Source organism: Pelophylax lessonae (genome assembly GCF_965119305.1).
Source record: "Pelophylax lessonae genome assembly, chromosome: 1".
NCBI classification, from domain to species: Eukaryota; Metazoa; Chordata; class Amphibia; order Anura; family Ranidae; genus Pelophylax; species Pelophylax lessonae.
Window position 1 is genome coordinate 889,140,083 of NC_138768.1, and position 24,163 is coordinate 889,164,245.

The window sequence follows — 24,163 nt, forward strand, 5'->3', positions numbered from 1 at the left end:
GATGGAGAATCAGCCGCCCCTCACATCACCGAGTAAGAGCAGAATTTATTGTAAAGGAGAGAGCAGTACGGAGGGTCCACCTAGATCCCCCATCATCTGATAAACACATAGAAACAATGTATTCAGTCAGTGTGTGTGTTTTCTACAGATGGATCCAGTAATGAGAACCCACCAGAGAGATGTCCCCGTCCTCTGTATTGCCAGGATTCCACACAGGAAGGTCACACCATCACTCATACGGTTAAAGAAGAGATAAAAGAGGAGGATGATGAGGTTGGCTTGATGGAGGCATTTTCAGAAGACCCCTTCAAGGATGTCTTGATGGAGCCATTCAGTGATACAAATCCACCAGAGAGAAGTCCCCATCCTCTCTATTCCCCGGATTCTACATGGGAAGAACATAACTATGCACAACATAATCAGGTAATGGGACTGAGCAACCAGAGCTCAAATACATTGTAGAATTCTACGCTTTGAGATGACATTCTTCTGAATCATCTCTTTCTTCCTTTTACAAGTCTATTATTTGCCCTCTAGGGTGAGGAACAGAAAGACATCAAAGTTGAGGTTAAAGTGGAGGAAGGAAGGTCACACACACAGGAAGGTCACACCATCCCTCACCATTATCAGGTAGGTGAAGATGCAAGTAGAGATCGTAAAAGTGATCTGACTGTATGAAAATATATTCCATTTTTAGGTATAAGGTTATTTGTGCTCACATTTTAAAGAAATCATTCCCTGCTATTTTGTTTGTTTAGAATGAAAGTTTTATGGATATAAAAGATGAGTTTAAAGAGGAAGAAGAGACGTATGTGAGGGGGGATGAGCAGTTCAGGGAAGAGGTTGAGATGATGGACAAAGTTAAAGAGGAATCTTTTCCAGACATCAGAACAGGTGAGTGATGGCCACTAAATACAAAAACTGTTTGGGTATATGGATTGATGTTTGAGGATCTGTAGACCCATTTCTACAAAGACGTCATGATGGAGAATCAGCCGTCCCTCACATCACCGGGTAAGAGGAGACTTTATTGTAAAGGAGAGAGCAGTACGGAGGATCCACCTAGATCCCCCATCATCTGATAAACACATAGAAACAATGTATTCGTTCAGTGTGTGTCTTTCCTACAGATGGATCCAGTAATGGGAACCCACCAGAGAGAATTCCCCATCCTCTGTATTCCTGGGATTCCACACAAGTTAACATTAAAGAAGAGATAAAAGAGGAAGATGATGAGAATTTTGTAATGGAGGAGGCTGAGTTTCCAAAAGGACACAGGAAGCAGTACCAGGACACCATGGTGGAGTCATCCAGTTACAGAAACCCACCAGAGAGATGTCCCCATCCTCTGTATTCCCGGGATCCCACACAGGAAGATCACACCATCCCGTATGTGAGGGGTGATCAGCATTTTACAGAGGAGGTTGGGATGATGGACACAGTTAAAAAGGAAGAAACGTCTCCAGATATCAGCTCGGGTAATTATGCAATAATGGTTTAAAGCTTACTTAGTGATGTTTGGTTGGGTGGTATCATTGATCTGGTTAGTTGTCATAATTTGGTGTTGTGATTGCACCCAGTTCCATGACAGATCTCTTTTTAAACTTTAAAATGCTCGACCAACATATGACTCCTGAAAAATACTTTTTTTTTCCCTTATCGTCTTTCAGGACAGGCACTTCTGAGAGAACCTGGCTCCTCCCTTCTTAGGAAACACCGCCCCAATTTATTGGATTTAAGCCTCCCTCCAGCTGGCTGCTTCAGTTCTGGTGTTTCCTCCAGCGGGGAGACACCGTCCAAGAGGAGCCTTAGCTGAAGCCAGGAGGCTGAAGTTAGAGGGAGTCAGGTACTCTCAGAAGGCGGCCAAGAAAGACAGCACCGGGGGGGACCCGCTTACCTGTCGGCCGCAGAAAATTTTTATCACCACAGCCTCGCTCAGCGGAGTTTCTTGGCTGGGGGGCCCGCTCACCACGCTCGGGGAGAGCGTCCGCCATGGTGCATTCCGCCCCCCGCTTGCGGCGGTGTGGAGCAGCCGGGCCGGATGACGGGGGACGTCACTTCCGGTAGGGGCGGGCACTTCCGGCGGCAAACCGCGACTTCCGGTTCCGGGTCGCGGCGGTGAGCGCGCCAGATATGAAAGGCTGGTGCGTCCTGCAAGCTGGGGGACAGCTGCCAGGTTAAGAAGAGCCACTCCAGGAAGCATGTCGGAGGCACATACCTCAGTTACCGCTCCGGGAGATAACAGCACCAGCCACCATAAGGTAAGGAGGCCTGGGGTGGTTCTCCCTTACTTCTCCCACTAGCTCCATTTTCTGTTCCCTTAGAATTAAGGGGAGTAGGGAGGCTGAGGGTCACACTGTGGGATCTTCTTGGTGATGGTCGTCCCTAGCAACACCCTCTGGTGGGGCAAGCTGTGCAGGCTGGGGAGCATTAGGTAGTGGATTTTAAACTATGCCTTTTATATTTGAAATTACAGAAAGCCTCAGAGAAAAAGCCAGCCCATGTTTCCAAGAAGAGATGCCCTTCCTGCAAAGAGAATATGGGGGAAACTTGGACTAAACCCTTATGCAAAGAATGTCTGGAGAGTTTAGTGAAGGAACACACGGAAAGTCAAAACGCAGATTTAGCCACCTCTGTCAAGGAGCTTGCTAGCACTTTCCAATCCTTTAAGGAATTGTTTGCTAACACCCAGCTTCCACAGAGTTCCCCCCAGTCGGCACGGCAGGAAAATGCTCCAACACCGCAGTTACTACCCTCTACAAGTGGGGAGGCACCTGCGGGTTCTGTACATCAAGGGGAAGAGTGCGATAGCACACCCCCCAATTCCCCAGGGGAATCTGAGGCAGAGGGGTCGGATGGGGAATCCAAAAGAACCTCTAGATACAAGCTGTCTCTGGAAGAGGTGGAAGGCCTGATAGCGGCTATCCACACCACTCTAGGAATCCAGGAAGAGAAGAAAACATTATCTTTGCATGATCAAATGTACGCAAGTCTGGGCAAACCAAAGAAAAAGGTTTTTCCAGTACACAAAGTCCTAGTAGACACTATAAAGAGCGAGTGGCAGGATCCAGAAAGGAAACCCTTCTTTTCAGGAGCTCTGAAAAGAAGATTTCCTTTTTCTGAGGATGATTCGGCGGTCTGGAACAAATCACCTAAACTGGACGCAGCCTTTTCGCGAGTCTCCAGGCATACGGACTTGGCTTTCGAGGATATGGGATCACTCCCTGATCCCATGGATAAGCGAGCAGACTCCCTCCTGAAGAAAGCCTGGGACTCAGCTCTAGGAAATCTTAAGCCTGCCATGGCAATTACGGTAGTAGCCAGAAACATGGAGTATTGGCTAACTCAGATAAAGGCACATATTGAGGCTGAGACTGGTAAGGAGACCATATTATCCTCATTTCCCATGTTACTACGGGGAGTAGCATACATAGCGGATGCCTCTGCGGAGTCTGTGCGCATGACGGCCAGGTCATCGGCCTTATCCAATTCGGCTAGAAGAGCCCTCTGGTTAAAAACTTGGCAAGGAGACGGGGGCTCTAAAGCCAAATTGTGTGGGATCCCATTTACAGGGGACCGCTTATTTGGTCCAGGATTAGAAACAGTCCTGGATCACACGGCAGACCGAAAGAAATCCTTCCCAATTAAACAGGGGAAAAAGACGGGATTCAATAGAAAGTCCTATCCCCAGAAAAAATTTTCGGCTCCAAAGAAATCTGAAGGACAGAAAAGATCCTGGAATCAAAGAGGGAAGGGCCGCGGGGGGGCTATTTTTCGCCCTCCTGAACAGCCCAAGAAGTCTCAATGACAACCTCACCACTGCGGGAGGAAGACTGGGGACCTTTCTCCCTCGGTGGGAAGAGATCACCTCCAGCCCCTTTATCCTGCAGATAATAAGACAGGGTTATCAGCTGGAGTTCTCAAGCCCCCCTCCTGCCAGAATGTTAATCACCCATCTGCCAAAATGCGAACAGAAGTCCAGGGCCATACTCTCCTCTCTCAAGGAACTAAAAATACAAAACGTCATTCGGAGAGTTTCAGCAAAGGAAGTGGGAGAAGGTTTTTACTCCCACATCTTTGTGGTGATAAAGCCCTCAGGCAGTTACAGGTTAATCCTAAACTTAAAACCCCTGAATCGTTCAATCAGATACAGGAAGTTCAGGATGGACTCTATCTATTCGATAAGAACCATCCTTCCCCCACAGTGCTATATGGCCTCGATAGATCTCAAGGATGCATACCTGCACATTCCCATTGCAGAGAAAAGCCAAAAGTTCCTGAGGTTAGCCGTAAAAACAGGGGAGGACATTCAGCACTGGCAATTTCAGGCCCTCCCTTTTGGCCTCTCCTCGTCCCCCCGAATATTCACGAAGGTAATGGCAGAGACCTTGGCATTTATGCGACTACAGGGTTTGTCGGTAATCGCATACCTAGACGACCTGCTGTTGTTCGCCCACTCCCAAGAACAATTGTCCAGGGATCTCCGGGATGCAACACGGATTCTGGAAGACCTGGGTTGGCTACTAAATTTAGAAAAATCCTCCTTAGTACCAACACAAAGGATATTGTTCTTGGGGTACGAGATAGACTCCAGGGTCCAAAAAAATCTTCTTACCCCCGGACAAAAAGCAGAAAATAAACAAGGCAGTAGGACAGTTGCAAGCAAACCAAGCGATCTCAGTCAGACAATCCATGTCTATACTGGGGTTACTAACAGCAGCCATCCCAGCAGTTCAGTGGGCAGGCCTGCACTTTCGTCCCCTGCAACTATTCATCCTGGAAGCTTGGGACCGCAGCCAGGATTCCCTGGATACCTTCATACAGATCCCAACCGCAGTGAAAAGATCTCTGTGGTGGTGGAGAAAAGCCGAAAACCTATCACAAGGCCTCTGTTGGGTTCAGATAGCCTCCACCATCATCACCACAGATGCAAGCGGCATAGGCTGGGGGGCCCATCTGGGATCCAAGCTAGCCCAGGGGACCTGGGGACTGGAGGAAGCAAAACAATCCTCCAATTGGAGGGAATTGAGGGCGGTAGAGTTAGCCCTCAGAGCCTTCCAGGAGGACTTGCAGGGACACCGAATTCAGGTACGGTCAGACAATGCCACAGTGGTAGCATATCTAAACTGACAGGGGGGAACCAGAAGCAATCTCCTATGGGGTCTGGCAAAAAAGATCTTGCAATGGGCCGAGGTCCAAGTTCTCTCTCTTTCGGCAGTTCATCTCAAGGGAGAGTTAAATCAACTAGCCGACTTTCTCAGCAGAAAGAAGGTAAGAGAAGGAGACTGGACGTTAAATCAGGAGGTGTTCAATGGAATTACCCAGAGATGGGGAATGCCAAACATCGACCTGTTTGCCTCACGGCAGAACACAAAGACACCTCAATATTTTTCCCTGAGCAGATGGGACGGAGCTCTAGGGGTGGATGCTCTAGCTCAACCCTGGGTGTTCCCCAAATCCTATGCCTTCCCCCCACCAGTGCTAATACCAGCGGTCTTGAGGAAGTTTCAGGAGGAAAGTACGACGCTAATACTTATAGCACCACATTGGCCGAGGAGACCGTGGTTCTCGACCCTAAATCGCTTAGCGGTAGAGCCCCCCTGGTTGCTACCAGTGAGAGAAGATCTCCTCTCCCAGGGCCCAGTACTCTGTCCTCAGACACAACATTGGAACCTTGCAGCTTGGCTACTGAAGAAGAACTGTTAAAGAGCAAGGGTTTCTCGGGCCAACTGGTGCAGACTCTGCTAGGAAGCAGGAAGAAAGAGACACAGAGCATCTACCTAAAAACTTGGAAGTTTTTTAGAAACTGGTGCAAAGCAAGCTCTTTAGACGCAGGAAGTACAGTATCAGTACTCGAGTTCCTACAAGAGGGGGCTAACAAAGGGTTAGCCATCAGCACCCTAAAAGGCCAAATTTCAGCCATTAGCGTATTCCTCGAAATACCTTTAGCAAAAGATCCCTGGGTGATCCGTTTTTTCAAAGCCCTGAATAGGCAAAGACCAACAAGAAATCTCCCATTTCCAATGTGGGATTTGTCTTTAGTTTTGCAGGCTCTCATTAAAGAGCCATTTGAGCCATTGGAGTCTTGTTCGGTGAGAAATTTAACCCTCAAGACAGTTTTTTTAGTGGCAATCACGACCGCCAGGCGGGTTAGTGAGCTAGAGGCCCTTTCGGTTAAAGCACCTTTTTTACAAATTTTTGCAGATCGGGTTATCTTTAAAACCGATCCAGCGTTTCTACCCAAGGTAGTCTCAAGGTTCCATAGAGACCAGGAGATAGTGCTACCGACGTTTTGTTCAGAGCCTGTGAGGGAACAGGAAATTCGTTTTCATAGTTTAGATGTCAGAAGATGCATTCTGCAATACCTAAACATCACGAAGGAGTTCAGGAAGTCAGACTCTTTTTTTGTTTTATTTGATAGTTCAAAGAAGGGTACTAAAGCGTCCAGGCGTTCAATAGCCAGATGGCTTAGATTAATCATCTGTGATGCTTATAGGCTTTCCGGTAAGGAGGTCCCTATGGGTATTAAGGCGCACTCTACAAGAGCAATGGCGGCCTCTCAGGCGGAAAGAGCTGGTGCTACCCCGGAGCAGATCTGTCGGGCAGCAACTTGGTCCAGCTACACAACTTTTTCCAAACACTATAGACTGGACCTGCTATCCGCTAAAGATCAGGCTTTTGGGCGAAAAGTCCTGCAAGCGGTAGTCCCACCCTGAAAGTAAGTACTCTCTTATCCTCTCAGAAGTGCCTGTCCTGAAAGACGATAAGGGAAAATTAAAGTTACTTACTGGTAACGTCTTTTCCAGTAGTCTTTCAGGACAGCACTAATACCCACCCGAAGAAGGTCTGAATATAAGATGATCAGAGGATGGAGGTTAGTATGATATATCTTTGTGTCTCCCCAGTGGCCGGAGGTACTCGTAAAGAACTGAAGCAGCCAGCTGGAGGGAGGCTTAAATCCAATAAATTGGGGCGGTGTTTCCTAAGAAGGGAGGAGCCAGGTTCTCTCAGAAGTGCCTGTCCTGAAAGACTACTGGAAAAGACGTTACCAGTAAGTAACTTTAATTTTTTTTAATTACCTTCCCACGTCTCCATTCCTCAAAATAACGTCTTGTTCCAGACAAATGAGGAGGAGATACTGTACACCATATGAAAGGTCAATCTCCATTCCTCAATATAACGTAATTTTTGTAAAATCTTACCTGTAAAATTCCTTTCTCTGAGTCCTCCGACAGTCGCCGCCTCTTCATATTCGTCACAATGGGGTTAATGACCTTGCTCCGTAGGAGTAGCTAGGCAACAGAATATGTTAACATAAAGGCTTTTAACATATCCCACCCCCAGGGGGTGGTCCCCTCAGTCATTACCCTCCTACTTCCTGTATCCATACCTCAGTTTCAGTGGAATAGCAGTAGAGTATACAACCAAAACCCCAAAAGAGGGGCGGGGGCGGCGACTGTCGGAGGACTCAGAGAAAGGAATTTTACAGGTAAGATTTTACAAAAATTCAGTTTTCTCTTACGTCCTCCGACAGTCGCCGCCTCTTCATATTCGTCACAATGGGGACGTCCCAAAGCAGTGCAAACATGAGAAGGGGGAAACGCAGTCGCGCCTAAGGCAACGCCGTCTCCACATCAGAGAAAGGAACCTTACCAAAGGAAGGAAACCAGCTGGGCAGCATGAAAAAAACTTGCCCAACAGGAGCAACAACCCAGGAAAAAACAAATAACTCAGGGATAAAAATATATCCCAAACAGCCAAGGGCCCAAAACAAGGGGCTCTAAGGAACTGCCGCACTAAGAACCTTGCGGCCAAAGGAAGCATCTGCCGATGCCTGAACATCCACCCTGTAGAAATTTGTGAAGGTGTGAACGGACGACCAAGTCGCCGCCTTGCACACCTGGGCCACAGAAGCCCGATGATGACAGGCCCAAGACGTACTCAAAGACCTGGTAGAGTGCGCCTTCACAGGCACAGGAGGAACTTTGCCCTTCAAAGCATATGCCTGTTCAATGGTCTGTCTGATCCATTTGGCGATGGTAGAAGCCGACGCCGCCATGCCCTTCCGAGGACCCTCCGGAAGGACAAATAAAGAATCCGACTTGCGAAAAGATTCAGTCGATTTCAGGTAAACCCTGATCGCCCGAACAACATCCAGGGAGTGCAATTTCACCTCCTTCGGATGTTTAGGCTTCGCACAGAGCGAAGGCATGACAATGTCCTCATTGAGATGAAAATCCGAAATCCGCTTCGGAAGAAAAGAAGGGTTAGGTCGCAAGACCACCTTATCCAAGTGAACGACCAGATACGGAGACCTGCAGGACAAGGCTGCCAGCTCCGACACCCTGCGAGCCGAAGTGATCGCCACCAAAAAGGCGACCTTCTTGGACAACATAGCCAACGAGATCTTCCTGATCTGTTCAAAAGGAGCATGTTGTAACACGGACAGAACGAGATTCAAATTCCAAGGAGGCAGAGGATCCCTCCTAGGAGGGACCAGATGTCGCACCCCTTGAACAAAAGTGCTAACCAAGGAGTTAGATGCCACAGGACGTTGAAAAAGAACGGCCAATGCAGACACCTGACCCTTAATCGTAGCCAGCGCCAAACGCTGGTCAACACCCGTTCGAAGGAAGGACAACACCCTAGACACCGAGTACGTGCGAGGGGAATGCCCCATGGACTCACACCAGGCAAAATAGGCCTTCCAAGTACGGTAATAGACCTTCCCCGAGGAAGACTTCCTCGCGTTGATCAAAGTGTGAATGACCTCAGGGGAGAGACCCCTATCCTTCAGGACCTCGGTTTCAACAGCCAGGCCATCAAAACCAGCGACTGTAAAGCAGGATGGAATATCGGTCCTTGAGACAGGAGATCCTCTCGAAGAGGTAGACGCCACGGGGCGTCGACCGCCAGATTCACGAAGTCTGCGTACCAGGACCGGCGAGGCCAGTCCGGTGCCACAAGAATCACTGCGTGCTGTTCCGAGCTCAACCTGCGAAGGAACCTGGACAGCAGTTGAATCGGGGGAAATGCGTACATCAGTCGGTACTGATGCCACGGAGCTACCAACGCGTCTGACGCGTCTGCCCGAGGATCGCGCGTCCTTGCCACGAACCTCTTTACCTTGTTGTTCAGACGAGACGCGAACAGGTCCACCTCCGGGAGACCCCACTTCACGCACAACATCTGGAAGACATCCGGGTGGAGGGACCATTCCCCCTGGTCCAGGGTCTGGCGACTCAGATAATCCGCCTGCCAGTTCTCCACCCCCGGAATGTGAACTGCCGTTATCGCCGGGACGTGTGTCTCGGCCCAAGACAGAATGTCGGCCACTTCCCGAGCCGCCCGGGCACTCCTGGTGCCCCCTTGGTGGTTGATGTAGGCCACCGCTGTGGCATTGTCCGTCTGCACCCGAACCGGACGGCCCTGCAGCCTGTCCGTCCAACGTCGAAGGCAGAGATTTATCGTTCGTAGTTCCAGAATGTTGATCAGAAGGGAGGATTCCTCCTCCGACCAAGTTCCCTGGGCGGACAGAACGCCCAGAACACCACCCCAGCCCGACAGGCTGGCATCCGTGGTGACCACCGTCCATGAGAGAGGACGAAAAGACTTGCCCCCCGACACCGTCGGGGGCTGGAGCCACCACAGAAGATCCCGCCTGGTGCGATGACTCAATGAAATCTGGAGCTCCAGAGATTGGGGTCGCCCGTCCCACCGGGACAGGATCTCCGCTTGGAGACCCCGCGTGTGAAACTGGGCGAAGGGAATCGCATCGAAAGCCGAGACCATCAATCCCAAACAGCGCATGCACATCCGGATGGACGAGCACGGAACGTCCCTGAGGGACCTGACTTCTTCCTGAAGAGTCCTGAGTTTGTCTTCCAGCAGGAAGACTCTCGCCTGGACCGAGTCCAGGATCATTCCCAGGTAGGGAAGACGAACCGACGGACACAGCGTCGATTTTGGAAAGTTTATCGTTCAACCAAACTCCTGCAGAGTCTGCATCGTGACGGACAGGTCTGTCACCAGACCCTGGTTGGTCGCAGACCGAACCAGAATGTCGTCCAGATATCCCAGGACAGAGATGTCCTGGGCTCTCAACAAAGCCAGAACCAGTGCAAGCACCTTGGTGAACACCCGTGGAGCCGAAGCGAGCCCAAAAGGCAGCGCCACGAATTGGTAATGATCTTCCGCAATCGCGAATCGAAGGTACCTCTGGTCACCCTCGAAAATGGGGATGTGAAGATACGCATCCTTCAAGTCGATGGAGGCCATGAATTCCCCCGGAACCAGGGCAGCCACCACCGACCGCAGGGATTCCATGCGGAACTTGTGAACCCGCACGAAGTGGTTCAGAGCCTTCAAGTCCAGAATTGGACGCACCTTGCCCTCCTTCCTGGGCACGGTGAACAGATTGGAATAGAACCCCCGAAATCTGTCCCGATGAGGCACCGGAACCACTACTCCCTGAGCCCGCAGGTCCCGCACCGCCAGGTGTAGATCCCGCAAACGCTCCGGAGACAGCTGAAGATTTGAGGGAAAAAAGCTGCTCTCCGGCCGAGAGAGAAACTCGATCTTGTAGCCAGATCGAACGATTTCCTGAACCCACCTGTCCCGAACACGGGCCAGCCAGGGTTGAAGAAAACCGAGCAAGCGTCCCCCCACCCCAGAACTGGGTGAGGGCGTCCCTTCAGGCCGCATTGTTATGGGCAGCGGATCCGGACTGGCCGGACTTCTGCTTACCTGTCCACGGCTTCTTCTGGGAGCCTTGGCCTTTGAACGGCTTGCCCTTATAGTGCGACCGAAAAGCACGAAAGGACCCCTGAGAGGGCCGAAAGGAAGCGTGCTTCTTACCAGGAGCCGCCTTAGCCTTGTGGGATTGGGGCAAGGGCGTGCTCTTACCCCCCGTGATCCCTTTAATCAGTGTATCCAAGGAGTCGCCAAAAAGGCGAGACCCATTATAGGGCAGATTAGCTAAGGTCTTGCGCGAAGACTGGTCCACAGACCAACACTTCAGCCAAATCAGGCGGCGTGACAACACCGCCACACTGTGCACATGTGCAGCCAACGGTACTATATCCAAGTCCGCATCACACAAATACATGACACCCTGATGAATTTGATCCACCATAGCCAACGTCTCTGAGCCGCCATAAGTGAAGCAAAAATAGTTTTGAGCATAGAACCGGTAACCGAATAAGTATGACGGGTAAGAGACTCCAGCCTCCTGTCTGTGGCATCCCGGAACACCGGCGTATCCTCAGCAGGAATCGCAGTAGACTTATTCAAAACCGCCACCGCGTGATCCACCGGAGGTGGCACACACCAACGTACATCAGTAGCGGGCGTGAAGAAAGGATAACGCAGCTTGAACCTACTAGGCACAGCAAAAGGCTTCCGCAGATTGCGCCACTGTTCACTAACAGCGCGCTGAAAATCATCAGTGCAAGGAAAAACCTGTGAAGATCTGCGTCTCCGCTGCGTCCCATAAGAGGCTAGAACAGCAGGAGGACATGGTTCATCCTGCAAAAGCAGTGTTTGTTTGATAGAAGCAACCAATTCATCCATGAGTGCAAGCTCTTCAGACGAGCCAGGGGGAGAATTATCAACCCCTTCCACCTCAGCCTCCACTTCAGACCCCATAAGATCCAGGGAGGAACGGGACCCCGATAAGGAGACCCCAGCCATAGCAGCCCCGTCACCCTCACCCTCTGAATCAGAGGAAATTGAGACCCTGGGCCGTTTTGTGGATTGAGCAGCCACAAGCATTTGCACCTGAGCAGCAAGGTTAGCCACAACAGTAGCCAAATCACCCCCTGGGGGGGAAGCAGCAGCCCCTTGGCCTCCCACCAAAGTGAGAGGAAATTTGCTTTCCTGAGAATCCATGCCCCCAAAAGTGTGCAGAAGAATAAAGGGTAACTGCCCCTTTAAAAACGCGGCTAGCGCAGCCCACCGCACTCACACACCAGTACAAGCTGACCCCCTCAGGGAAAAGCACAAAACTAAGGCAAAGATTCAGGACAGAGAGGATAAAAACCTGCAGAGACCACCGCTGCTGCTGCCTCGATCGGTGCGCCCAGGAGAAGAGGAAGTGATGCAACACAGGGCGCTCTATTAAAGCCTATGGAAGGCTACAAGAAAATGGCCGCCTGCAGTACCAGCATGAGGCTGGAGCGATCGCCGCCAAAATGGTGGCGCTTGGCGCCGAAAACGCCTCTCCCGCCCACAGTGAAACACCAGTACACTTGCAGTATAGTTAAAACAATGGCGGACCGCCGCAGCGGCCGCCACAAGTATGCACAACATGAACCATATCATGCCCCGCAGCACACAGCCTGTCACACAGTGAAAAACAGCACACATTCTGACACAGAGACAGTGCAGCATAGCCCCCCTCCTTGCATGCCACAGAGTGCAGCCAAAACAGACAGGGAGACCAACAGTGTGAACAGGGCAGGGTTACACAGTCCCAGACTGACACCCCCCAAACAGACAGGTCCCCACACAGATACTTACCTCTTAAATGGCGTGGGGAACCCGCACAAGCGATCAAGCCACTGCACATGGGACAGGGAGAGTCGCAGCCAGGACGCAGGAGAACTGCGGAGCGATACCGCATGGCGTCCAGTGAGGTAGCCACCCCACCATAGCATCCCTGCAGCGAACAGGGATGGGTCGTTCATAGCGCCAGGAAAAATACCTGACTGAACGCTCGATAGCAGGCTGGGAAGCCACTGACCCACAACCTGCGACCAGGGGGGTCAGCCTGAGACCCAGCCCGCACGATCCTCTTCATCAGAAGAACTAACTAACGCTGACAAAAGTAACAGCTAATCAAAGAGAGAGAAAAAAACTCAAATAAAATCAAAAAAGAGAAAAGGCTGAGACAAAATGCCCCAGCATAGAGATATCCAGCTACTCCTGACAAGCTAGACATTGAAACTGAGGTATGGATACAGGAAGTAGGAGGGTAATGACTGAGGGGACCACCCCCTGGGGGTGGGATATGTTAAAAGCCTTTATGTTAACATATTCTGTTGCCTAGCTACTCCTACGGAGCAAGGTCATTAACCCCAATGTGACGAATATGAAGAGGCGGCGACTGTCGGAGGACGTAAGAGAAAACGTCATTTTCCAGACAAACTGGGAGGAGATGCTGTACACCAAATTAAAGGTCCATCTCCATTCTTCAATATAATGTCATGTCCCAACAAATGAGGAGAAACTGTACACCATATGAAAGGTCCATCTCCATTCCTCAATAGTGAACGTCCCGTTCCCAACAAATGAGGAGGAGATACTGTACACCATTGGAAAGATCCATCTCCATTTCTCATTGTAACGTCATGTTCCCAACAAATAAGGAGGAGATACAGTACACCATATGAATGGTCCATCTCCATTCCTCAATATAAAATCATGTTCCAACAAATGAGGAGGAGATACTGTACACCATATGAAAGGGCCATCTTCAATCCTCAATATAACGTCATATTCCAAACAATAAAATTGTCATCATTTCAGTAGCCTTATTACTTAGTGATGTTTGGTTGGGTAAGGTTGTACCATTGATCCATGTCAGATCTCTTTTTTTTTTTTTTCAATTCTTTTATTTATATGAAAGTCAACTTCCAGGCATAATAAACAGTAACATTCCTTATAGAACATATGCTGAGACGGTGTATTACAACATTGAAGACAATTCAGTCATACGTTTGAGATCTACATTGGTTGTAGAATAAGAGGTGTTCTACAATTCCTCTAATGGGAGGAGTTATCAGGACTAGAAAGTACCCAGATTTGTCTGTTCCAGTTTCGCATAACGTATAGAAGAAGAAGGAAGGGGTAAAGCGAATAAGCAGTGGAAAGAGAGGGAGGGAAGTAAAAGAAACCTAGAGAGAGGCATAAGAGGATAAGTAGGTTGGATGAGGGGGGAAGGGAAGGAGGGGTGGAAGGGGGGGGGGTTAGCATTGGTAAAGCTATTGCCCTACATCAGCAATACTTTCCACCAATATTTTAGAGCTCCCGCAAACTCAACATGAGGTCTCTTTAGTATTGCCACCCTTAATTAAAGAGCAGCCTTCATCAGAGAGGACAAATATATTCCATTGACCCCAGGATTTGGTAGATCGTTCGTGTTGGGGACGTGTCGAGAGAACAAGGTTTTTTAATTCGATTTATTTCTTCGACCTTTTTGAGCCACATGCCAACAGTCAGGGCCTGTGGGTCTTTCCATTTAAGAGGGATGCACATTTTAGCAGCATTTAGAAGGTGACGAATGACAGAATGTTTATAGGTCTGTGCCAGGATGTTGGAGGCATGGAGAAGGAAGAGAGCAGGGTCATTGGGGAGCGGTCGGTTTATAAACCTTTGAAACCTTTCACGTACTGTCTTCCAGAACTCCACTAGTTTAGGACACAACCAAACATGTAGGAGTGTCCCCGGCCCTTCCTGGCATCTCCAGCACTGATCAGTAATTGTCGGGGAAGAACCTGCTCAACCTTGACGGCGTGTGGTGCCACCTTGTTAGGAGTTTGAAGTTGGTTTCTTGTATTTACATGCAGATGGATGGCGTAAATGGAATGATGGGATTTTGTTGGTCTGGATTAAAGTTAGTCTAAAGCTCGTTACCTCTTAGCATTAAGAATGGGGGTTGGTAAGTCCGCTGGGGTGTGATCATAGGTCGTGATGCATAGGTCGTGAATAATACCTGTGTCAGTATTCTGTCTTGTATTCTGTCTTGAGAGCAATGTTCTTCGAAGGGTGTAAGTTGTGTGTTGCGTTCACTGGGAGGTGGTAATGAGTTTTAGAAATTATGGAGTTGCAATGCCCTCCAGAAATCTAGACGGTAGGATCCCGAGGAGTCCATGAGGTCTTTGAGTGCATGCCAACTAGATGATGAAAAATGGGAGGCTTGGAAATAGCCTGACTCCATCAAGGTCCTGAATGTTTTATCTTGGTAGCCCGGGGTAAACTGCCCCAGCATGGGTGTCAGGGGCAAGTGCGTCGGGGAAAGTAGAAGTTGTGTGAATAATTTAGAGCAGGTTCTTATCGTGTGACCTATGAGGGGATGGCGTCTTAAGGAGTCTGGTAGTGAATGGTGGCACGATGGAGCTCTATGAAGGGGTATGTCGCATTGGGCCTGTTCTAATTTGGGCCAAAGCTTTGCTTCACCATGACGACACCAGTCTATTAGTCTCCCCAATTTTGTAGCCTGATAGTACTTGCATAAGTCCAGCACTGCCAGTCCACCTAGTCATTTAGTAGGCTCCTACATAGCCTAGGTCGCTTATGTGCCCAGATAAAATCCACTAGTAGGGTGTCCCTTTTGTGTAAAGTAATGCGAAGGGATGAATATCGGAAGTGCTTGAAAGAGGTATAGGAACTTGGGGAGTATGCAGATTTTAATAATGTTGCATCTCCCAAACCATGAATGGAGATCAGATTTCGATTTATCTTATAGAATGTGGACTTTCTTTAGGAGGGGGAGAAAGTCGAGCGTGAAGATGTGTGAAGATTTGGGTGGTATGAGAGTGCCCAGGTATTTCAGCGCTGAGTTCGTCCATTTTAGCTTAAAATGCAATCGCAGTTGGTGGAGGATGGGGTTTGATAAGCCTACTCCCATAGCTTCAGATTTAGTAAAGTCAATTTTTAGATTGGACAGAGTGCCATATGCCTCAAACTCATGAAGAAGATTCAGTAGAGAAATTATGGGATTCATGAGGGAAAATAACATGTCGTCTGGATATGCTGATATTTTCTGCTGGGTCACCCCAACAGTCATGCCTGAGATATCCGGGTGGAGGCGTATTCTACATAAAAAGGATTCTAGTGATAATGCGAAGAGTAAGGGTGACAGAGGGCACTCCTGTCTTGTCCCATTCCTAATTGTGAAGTAGTCTGATAAGACACCGTTTGCCTTAACCTGGGCGGCAGGGGCAGAGTAGATCTGTGAGATCCAATTTAGCATGGTGTTGCTGATGCCAACATGTCGAAGTACTGCAAACATAAAATGCCAATTTACTCACTCAAAGGCCTCATCTGTGTCTGTGCTTAGGAGGACACAGGGTGTGCGGGTCTTGGTGGTTACATGTAGGAGGTTGAGGACCATGGTTGTGTTATCCCTTGCCTTACGTGTAGGCACAAATCCAACTTGATCCAAATGGATCAGTTGTGTCGGATGTTGTTGGATCCTAGTTGCTAGGATTATGGTGAACAGTTTAAAATCGACATTTAGCAAGGAAATGGGTCAGTAGCTACTACAGGAGGTGAGATCTTTTCCCTCTTTAGGGATGACTGAAATGTGAGCTTGTAAAGTCTCCTTGGGGATATATGTCCCAGAGCCCTATGTATTAAACATGTCAGCCATAAACTGTCCAAGTGTTTTATAATATTGGATGGTAAACCCATCCGGCCTCGGGGCCTTCCCCACTTTGGAACCACCTATGGCCTGTTTTAGTTCAGCCAAGGTGATGGGATCCTCTAGGGCACAGGTGTCAAACATAAGGCCCGCGGGCCAAATCCAGCCCTCCAGGCTAATTCATGTGGCCCTTGCACCTCTCCTGCAGCTGCTGCATCTCCCTCATCTCTACCCCCACCTTGTCTCAGCAGACGGCAGCAGAGAAGACAGAATTCCTCTGCCAGATCCTGGGCTTCCCCCTGCAGCTGCAGAGAGGACCCCCCCAACCCAGCAGTTGGCAGCAGAGATGAGGTCACAACTTCTACAAATCCTGGACCTCTCTGTGCAGCCAAAGCACCCCCCGCCTCCACTGGTCTCAGCATTCAGCAGACTCCGGCAGCTGACTCCAGCCTTCCCCCAGACCATGCAGTTGCTGCTTCCCAGCTCTGCCTCCAGGTTCTACCCAGCAGCAGCACATGGTAAAGGTAGTGCACTGTGATGTAAGGGAGGGTGGAGGGCTCTTGACTTCTGATAGTGGTGGGCTACAGATAGAACTGGACCTCTGAGGGTGACCATAATGGTGATGCGGCCCACAATGAAATTAAGTTTGACACCCCTGCTCTAGGGATTTACTGTCAGTGTTGGACAACCAGGGCATCCAGAAAGAGAGCAGGTTTTCCTCTATATGGGTCTGTTGGGGGTTGGGGTTTGTAAGTTCTAGAGCGAGGCATAGAAGGATTTAAATTCTTGTGTGATATGTCTAGGTAACGTGGCTTTTTGACCTGTGCGGGAGATAATAGGTTTCTTCTTGGAGGGATCTAGCCAATAGTCTGCCACACTGACTTCCCGACTCATGACCTTTTACGACAAATTTGCATGGCTGCCTTAGCTTTGTAAAGTAAAGGTCATCAATTTGCCTACGTAGAGTCATAAGTTCTACCTCTGAGGAGAGAGGAGTGACAGAGCGTGTTTGTGATGGGACTCCAACGCATGCAAAGCTTGGAGTAAGGAGTCTAGTTGTGCTGTAGGCTGTTTTTTGATCCAGGAGCCATGCTTTATGAGCACCCCACGAATCACTGCCTTGTGTGCCTCCCAAATGATTCCAGGGTCAGTATCTGCAATGGTGTTAGTCTGAAAGAAATGGTCTAATTCTCTACATCTGTCAAAACAGTCTCATCTTGGAGTAGGCTTTCATTAGTCTCCACATCCAGGTTCAGGACCATCGAAAGTCTTTTAGTGCGTAAAAGTATAACCGGGGCATGGTCGGACCATGTAATAGAGCCTATTAAAGAGTCACGGATCGTGTGTAATTAACAATGCGGCATCAAGAAATAATCTATACGAGAGTATAGTTGGTGAGGTGAGAAATAGAAAGAATAGTCTCGTTCTCCGGGATGCATCAGGCGCCAAACATCTATCAATTGTGCACTATGGAGGGACTTTTCAATACATTTGCGGACGCCAGGGGGGGACAGAGGAGGATCCCAGAGATGTATCCTCTGAAGGATTTAGAGGGATATTAAAATCTCCCTCAATAATTAGTTGACCCTCAGAGAACTCCAGGAGCTTCTCCATACCTCTAATAATGAACGCATCCTGCTGGCTGTTGGGAGCATAATAGGTGGTCAAAGTCACTCTGACGTCACCAACATTGCCCTTCAGAAACCGAAATCGGCCATTGGGGTCTTTTAGAATATGTGCGCAGTGTCCATGGTACCGTACTAGAAGAAATGATAGAGGCTCTTTTTGATTTAGCCTCCGGGTTAGTAGAGTGGTAGGCCAAGGGGAAAAACCGGTTCTTAAATAGTGGAAGCTTGTCATCCCTGAAGTGGGTCTCCTGTACAAAGGTGATATCAATTTTAGATCGTTTAAATCGTTCAACAAAATTTGCCTCTTTTCCGGGACGTTAAGTCCCTTAGCATTGATCGAGAGGATCCTGATGTTATCCATGTGTTAAGAAGGGCGAGGGGAAGGTTGGGAAGTGAGGTTAGGAAGAGGTAGGGGAGGGTAAGAGGGGGCCAAGGGGGGGCGGGGGTATGAAGAGAATGGGGAGACAAAGATGGTATGAGAGTGGAAGAAAGGAAAGTCTGGCAAGCAAAGAATATGAGAGAGTGAAAGAGAAAGGGGAAATCCCACAGAGAGAGGCCTCAATTTACTAAGATAGCAAAAAAAATGCTAAGACGCTCACAAGCAAGGAGTTGGATGAATGAGCGTGTGCCTATGTGGGGTTGGAAAGAGCCAAGGGACGGGCCCCCCTCCCCCCCCCCCCCCGAGCCTTCTTGAATAAATGAAAGGTATATAATGTGTAGCACTGCCCCCTAGAGGACTGCTGAATTTTCACACTTTAAGGATTCCCTTGGGTTACCTGTAGCAACTGCTTGCAGAAATCTTAACACTTTATGTTCTTGGCTCAGTCAATGATCAGTCTAGGGGGGGTTGTTTTTGTGGTTTTATTTCATATTGGGATAGGAGAAGGAATGATTGGGATACTCCAACTGTTGAACAATTCAGAGGACTTCTAGCTTGAGAATGCGGCAAGGCTGCTACTTCATCCTGCCACTTTAAAAAAGCTGAGGTAAGTGTTCCTATTTGTGTTTCTCCTCAGGGTACTCCCCCCAGTACCCCCTTTCTATGCACTTGCCGACACCCGTCCACTGACTACACACTCCGGAGTGGTCCCCTTCCTTGGCAGAACCCTGGGCAAGATCCTCTGTACTCACCATATTGTTTTTCCAGATTCTCACAGTGCCCCAACTCCTCCAGTCAGCTCTCCTTGACCTCTGGGCTCAGCCTCACACCATTGGCTCACCAGGCCTGTGACCACCACCAACTGCTGCAGAAGAGGAGGCAGCCACCACCCTCCTTCCGGGACTTTTCTTACCGCCAAAAGACCTCTACCTCATGTGCCAGTGGCTTTTTATACCCTGCCCCACAATGCACCGAGACAACCCATCCGTGCCAATCTCTGGGGCTGTATCAAAAGCCTGTGAGTCATTGGCCAGCTTTCCTTCAGCATCCAATGTGCCTTCCTATTGGATCAGCTGGGGACACTCCCTTAGACCAGATGAATCACACACTGAGCAGACCTAACTCCCAGATCCTGATCCCTGATAAGCAGAGTGCAATATAGAATTTACCTGCTGCTCCTCCGATAGGCAGACAGAGGCAAAACTATACTCCCTTTCTAGCACCTGACTAGGAGGGCGCTACATCTTTAAAAGACGTGGATCTCTGGGTAAATTTGAAAAGTTGTGGGGCATGTGATTGGATACCCTGGCCTTGGTCCACAAGAATTAACACTTCAAAGATTAGTCCTAGGACCACATTGAGGGTGTGTTTGACACTGACAGTGTGTTTGCTGGGTTTGGTGGAGGAAATGGAATCTCTTGGAGCACAAAGAATTTTATTGTTGGTTACTCTCAGGGCTTTTTTTGTCAGAGAATAGGTGCAGGAACTCCCCCCTAAGCTGTGAGTCAACCCTTGTCTCCGCCCCCTTCCCACCTGAGCACCGCCCCTTGGTTCTACCCCCAACCCACCTCCCAGTACCGCCCCATTTAGAGAATACAAAACCAAGAATCATTTTGTGGTGCTAAATAATTTGTATGGAATTTTATATTGGTAACAAGAAAAGTAGTAAAATAGACCCCCAGCAACCATAGACCCCCCCAGCAACAATTGACTCCACCCAAGCAACAACCGATCCCCTGCAGCACAACAGATCTCACCCAAGCAACAATAGATCCCCCACATAACAATAGACCACACCCCAGCAACAACAGATCCCCACACAATAAAAAATTGACCACCCACAACCAGAAACAAAAGATTCACCCTAGCAACATTGGACCTCACCAGCAGCAACAACAGATTTTCAAGCAGCCAGTATCATAAGACCCTCCAGCAGCCAGCAACAATAGGCCTCTGCCTCAACAATAGATTAGCAACATAAGACCCCCCAGAAAAAATAGATCCCCCTACAAGCAACATTAGACCCTCACACAAAAAAAAATCCCCACCAGTGACAATAGATCCCCTAGCAGCCAACATCAATAGACCCTCCAGCACACCCCACACCCCTTGCACATACACTCAGCGCTGGAGGTGCCAAAACTGCGTTCCCCCCGCGTTCCCGCTGAAAAAAAGTCCTGGTTACTCTGTTCTATGCGTGCAAGGCTATTCTTCTACATCGGGGGAAGGGCGAAGCGCCATCAGTGGAGTATTGGAAGTCACCAGTGAATGAGATGCTGCCGTTTTACAAAGCCACATACCTGAATAGAGGATGCGTTATATGGCAGGGTTGGACTGAGAGGCCATCTACTCTTCTCGGAGGTGATTGTGGTCTGCCACCGGTGAAGGTGACGTCACCTTAGAGGGGTGACTTGAGGTCCCCTGATACTTAGGGAGGTAACAAATGAAGTCTATGCCTATCAGACGACAAGCAGTGGTGAGAGGGTGGGGGAGGTTGGGGTATGGACCTGGGTGAGAGTCTGTGTGGGGGAGACACTGCCGCGTTGAGGTTCTCCTATAAGTATTGTAGTGCATGAGCATTGGGGGGATGGGGAGTTGTTTTGGTTGCCTTGTTTGTTTCATGTCTGATTTTTTGTGTTATTTTTACTTTTATGTTTAAAAATCAATAAAAATAATTTTCAAAAAAAAAGAAAGCTGAATCCTAGGAATGAATAAAAAGGAGAGGATGGGATAAGGAGCAGGCCAAGAAGATGTTGGGGGAGTGGGTGGAGTCAGTAAGATGTTGGGGGAGTGGGTGGAGTCAGTGAGATGTTGGGGGAGTGGGTGGAGTCAGTGAGATGTTGGGGGAGTGGGTGGGGTCAGTGAGATGTTGGGGGAGTGGGTGGAGTCAGTGAGATGTTGGGGGGAGTGGGTGGAGTCAGTGAAATGTTGGGGGAGTGGGTGGAGTCAGTGGAGGTGGCGAATGGAAACATGCAGGAGTGACTATATATGAAGGTTACGATCGATGTGTCTATGACTGTACAAAGCGGGAATATTGTGTACCGAATGGAATGGACTTTTCTTTCTTTATAATAAAACTTTTTCTGATTTAAAAGAAAAAAACACTCAGAAAAGATGAGTAGGAAAAATGTCAGTGGCCTCCACCTGTAAAACCATTCCTGTTTCGGAGGTCGTCTCATTGTTGCCCATCTAGAGCACCTGTTGGTAACAACCCCCTCTGCTACTTCACTGACCAGATGAATATCCCAGGAGTTTCCCTGACTTGATGCTATACTCTGATTATAAAGTGTGGAAAACTCTTGGTAATTTTTCTTGTCTTCTGACAGACGGACTCTGTGGTGGGAATAGAAGGACATCGGAGGAAGATGTGACTACAGAAGATAATGACATGGCATCTTCTCCAGAAGTAAATCCCGTTCCTCATAATATACATGACAGACCTCACCATTGGAGGAGATCATTGGAATCTCCTGATATTTCACATAGTCTTCTAATATCTGACAGTGCCGACAGGTGCGGGAAACCATCTCATCTCAGGGAATCTTCTTTATACCATAAAGGGGTTCATACAGGAGAGAATTCATTGTCATGTTCAGAGTGCGGGAAATGTTTTAATCATAAAGGAAACTTGCTTAGCCATCAGAGAATACACACAGGTGAGCGTCCCTATTCATGTTCAGAGTGCGGGAAATGTTTTAATCGTAAAGGTAGCCTTCTTCAGCACCAGAGAATTCACACAGGAGAACGTCCCTATTCATGTTTACAGTGTGGGAAATGTTTTAATAATAAAGGAACCCTTCTTCACCATCAGAGAATTCACACAGGTGAGCGTCCCTATTCATGTGCAGAGTGCGGGAAATGTTTTAATCGTAAAGAAAACTTTCTTAGCCATCAGAGAATACACACAGGTGAGCGTCCCTATTCATGTTCAGTGTGCGGGAAATGTTTTAATCATAAAACACACCTTCTTAACCATCAGAGAACACACACGGGTGAGGGTCACTATTCATGTTCAGAGTGCGGGAAATGTTTTAATCATAAAAGAAACCTTCTTAACCATCAGAGAACACACACGGGTGAGGGTCCCTATTCATGTTCAGAGTGCGGGAAATGTTTTAATCATAAAAGAAACCTTCTTAACCATCAGAGAATACACACGGGTGAGGGTCCCTATTCATGTTCAGAGTGTGGGAAATGTTTGAATCATAGAAGTAGCCTTCTTAGCCATCAGAGAATACACACAGGTGAGCGTCCCTATTCATGTTCAGAGTGCGGGAAATGTTTTAATCATAGAAGTAGCCTTCTTAGCCATCAGAGAATACACACAGGTGAACGTCCCTATTCATGTTCAGAGTGCGGGAAATGTTTTAATCACAGAAGTAGCATTCTTAGCCATCAGAGAATACACACAGGTGAGCCTCCCTATTCATGTTCAGAGTGCGGGAAATGTTTTAATAAAAGAGGTAACCTTCTTAGCCATCAGAGAATACACACAGGTGAGCTTCCCTATTCATGTTCAGAGTGCGGGAAATGTTTTAGTCACAAAACATACCTTCTTAGGCACCAGAGAATACACACAGGGGAACGACCTTTTTCATGTTCAGAGTGCGGGAAATGTTTCAATCAAAAAGGAAGTCTTCTTAAACATCAGAGAATACACACAGATTAATGTTCAGAGTGCGGGAATTGTTTTGCGCACAAATGTTTTCTTGTTAGACACCAGAAAGTTCATACAGGCGAGCGTCTCTAATCTTGTGCAGAGTGCGGGAAACGTTTAACTAAGAGCACCTCCTTACACACAGGTGAGCGCCCTTTTTAATCTTTCAAGTGCGGGAAATGTTTTCCAAAGAAAAGTTTATTTCTTAGAAACCAGAAAGTTCATACGGGCGAGCGTCCTATTTCATGTTCAGAGTGCGGGAAATGTTTCACTCCTTATGTACGTTTCAAACAGCAAAGAATTCACACTTATATTAGAGGCTCCATTTTCATGTTCAGAGTGCGGGAAAGTTTACAAATAACGGAAATATAATGAAACATCAGAGTGCGCCCCCTGCTGGTACTACGGGAAATGGACGCTGGATTGTAACGGGTGGAACTGTTTAGTCCATAAACAAATGTGAAACCACCACAGTCCCCTCGGGGTTGGTTTACACCCGCATCGCCCTCTGACCCGCTGTGGGGCTGGCAGGAAATCATGACAATACATGAGCTTGATTTATTGAAGGAGCCGGCTTTTTATTGGTCCAACCAATGTATGATTATTAATACATTTGACACATTTGTTAATTCTATTATAAAAGATTTAAGCTTTATTTTATTCATATCATTTACTGTGTGGTAATCGCTTATTCTGATCTTGTCCAATAAAAACTCTTCGTACAATATTCTGTGCCGAGTCTTCTTTTTTACCAATGATTAGATGATCGGTGATTGGAATGTGATCAGTTCATAGAGAGTCATCCATTGGGGTTTTATTAGTGAGATGGAGAGTGGAGAAGGCACCACATTGACAGCCATTGGAGGCCCTTTCTAAAGCCCGAAACTTTTTGGCAACCTGTCTATGACATTAGTCTTCCAAACTCTATCTCACTGAGCTAATGCCAGAAGAGTTCCAGGAGTTCTTCTCTGTCCACAGTTCCCAAACCAAAAGGAGACATCCACCACATCTTCAATCTTAAGGCCCTAAATGTCCTCAGCTGGGCCCAGGAGTTCCACATGTAATCCACCAGGTCATAGCCTCTCTCTCTTTATCAGAGAGACTTTTTCGTTGACCGCCCCACATACTTGTAATGC

At 48.3% G+C, this 24,163-nt stretch overlaps 2 protein-coding genes and 1 pseudogene across 3 annotated transcripts in view; all 3 read left to right on the top strand.

Annotated features, from left to right (window-relative positions):
* Nucleotides 1-24,163, top strand: part of LOC309550814 — a 567,902-nt pseudogene that overhangs the window by 248,162 nt on the left and 295,577 nt on the right. The gene's annotated exons all lie outside the window — the stretch shown is intronic.
* The window catches only part of LOC309548616 (uncharacterized protein), a gene marked incomplete at both ends in the record, with an annotated part of 254,414 nt that overhangs the window by 67,386 nt on the left and 162,865 nt on the right, over nt 1-24,163 (top strand). The gene's annotated exons all lie outside the window — the stretch shown is intronic.
* LOC309548722 (uncharacterized protein) lies at nt 283-23,039 on the top strand (the record flags this gene model as incomplete). The annotated part of the gene is made up of 4 exons (XM_082248678.1): nt 283-423; nt 2,477-2,590; nt 2,693-3,377; nt 21,967-23,039. 4 exons carry the CDS (start codon nt 283-285, stop codon nt 23,037-23,039), a joined length of 2,013 nt encoding a protein of 670 aa, XP_082104804.1.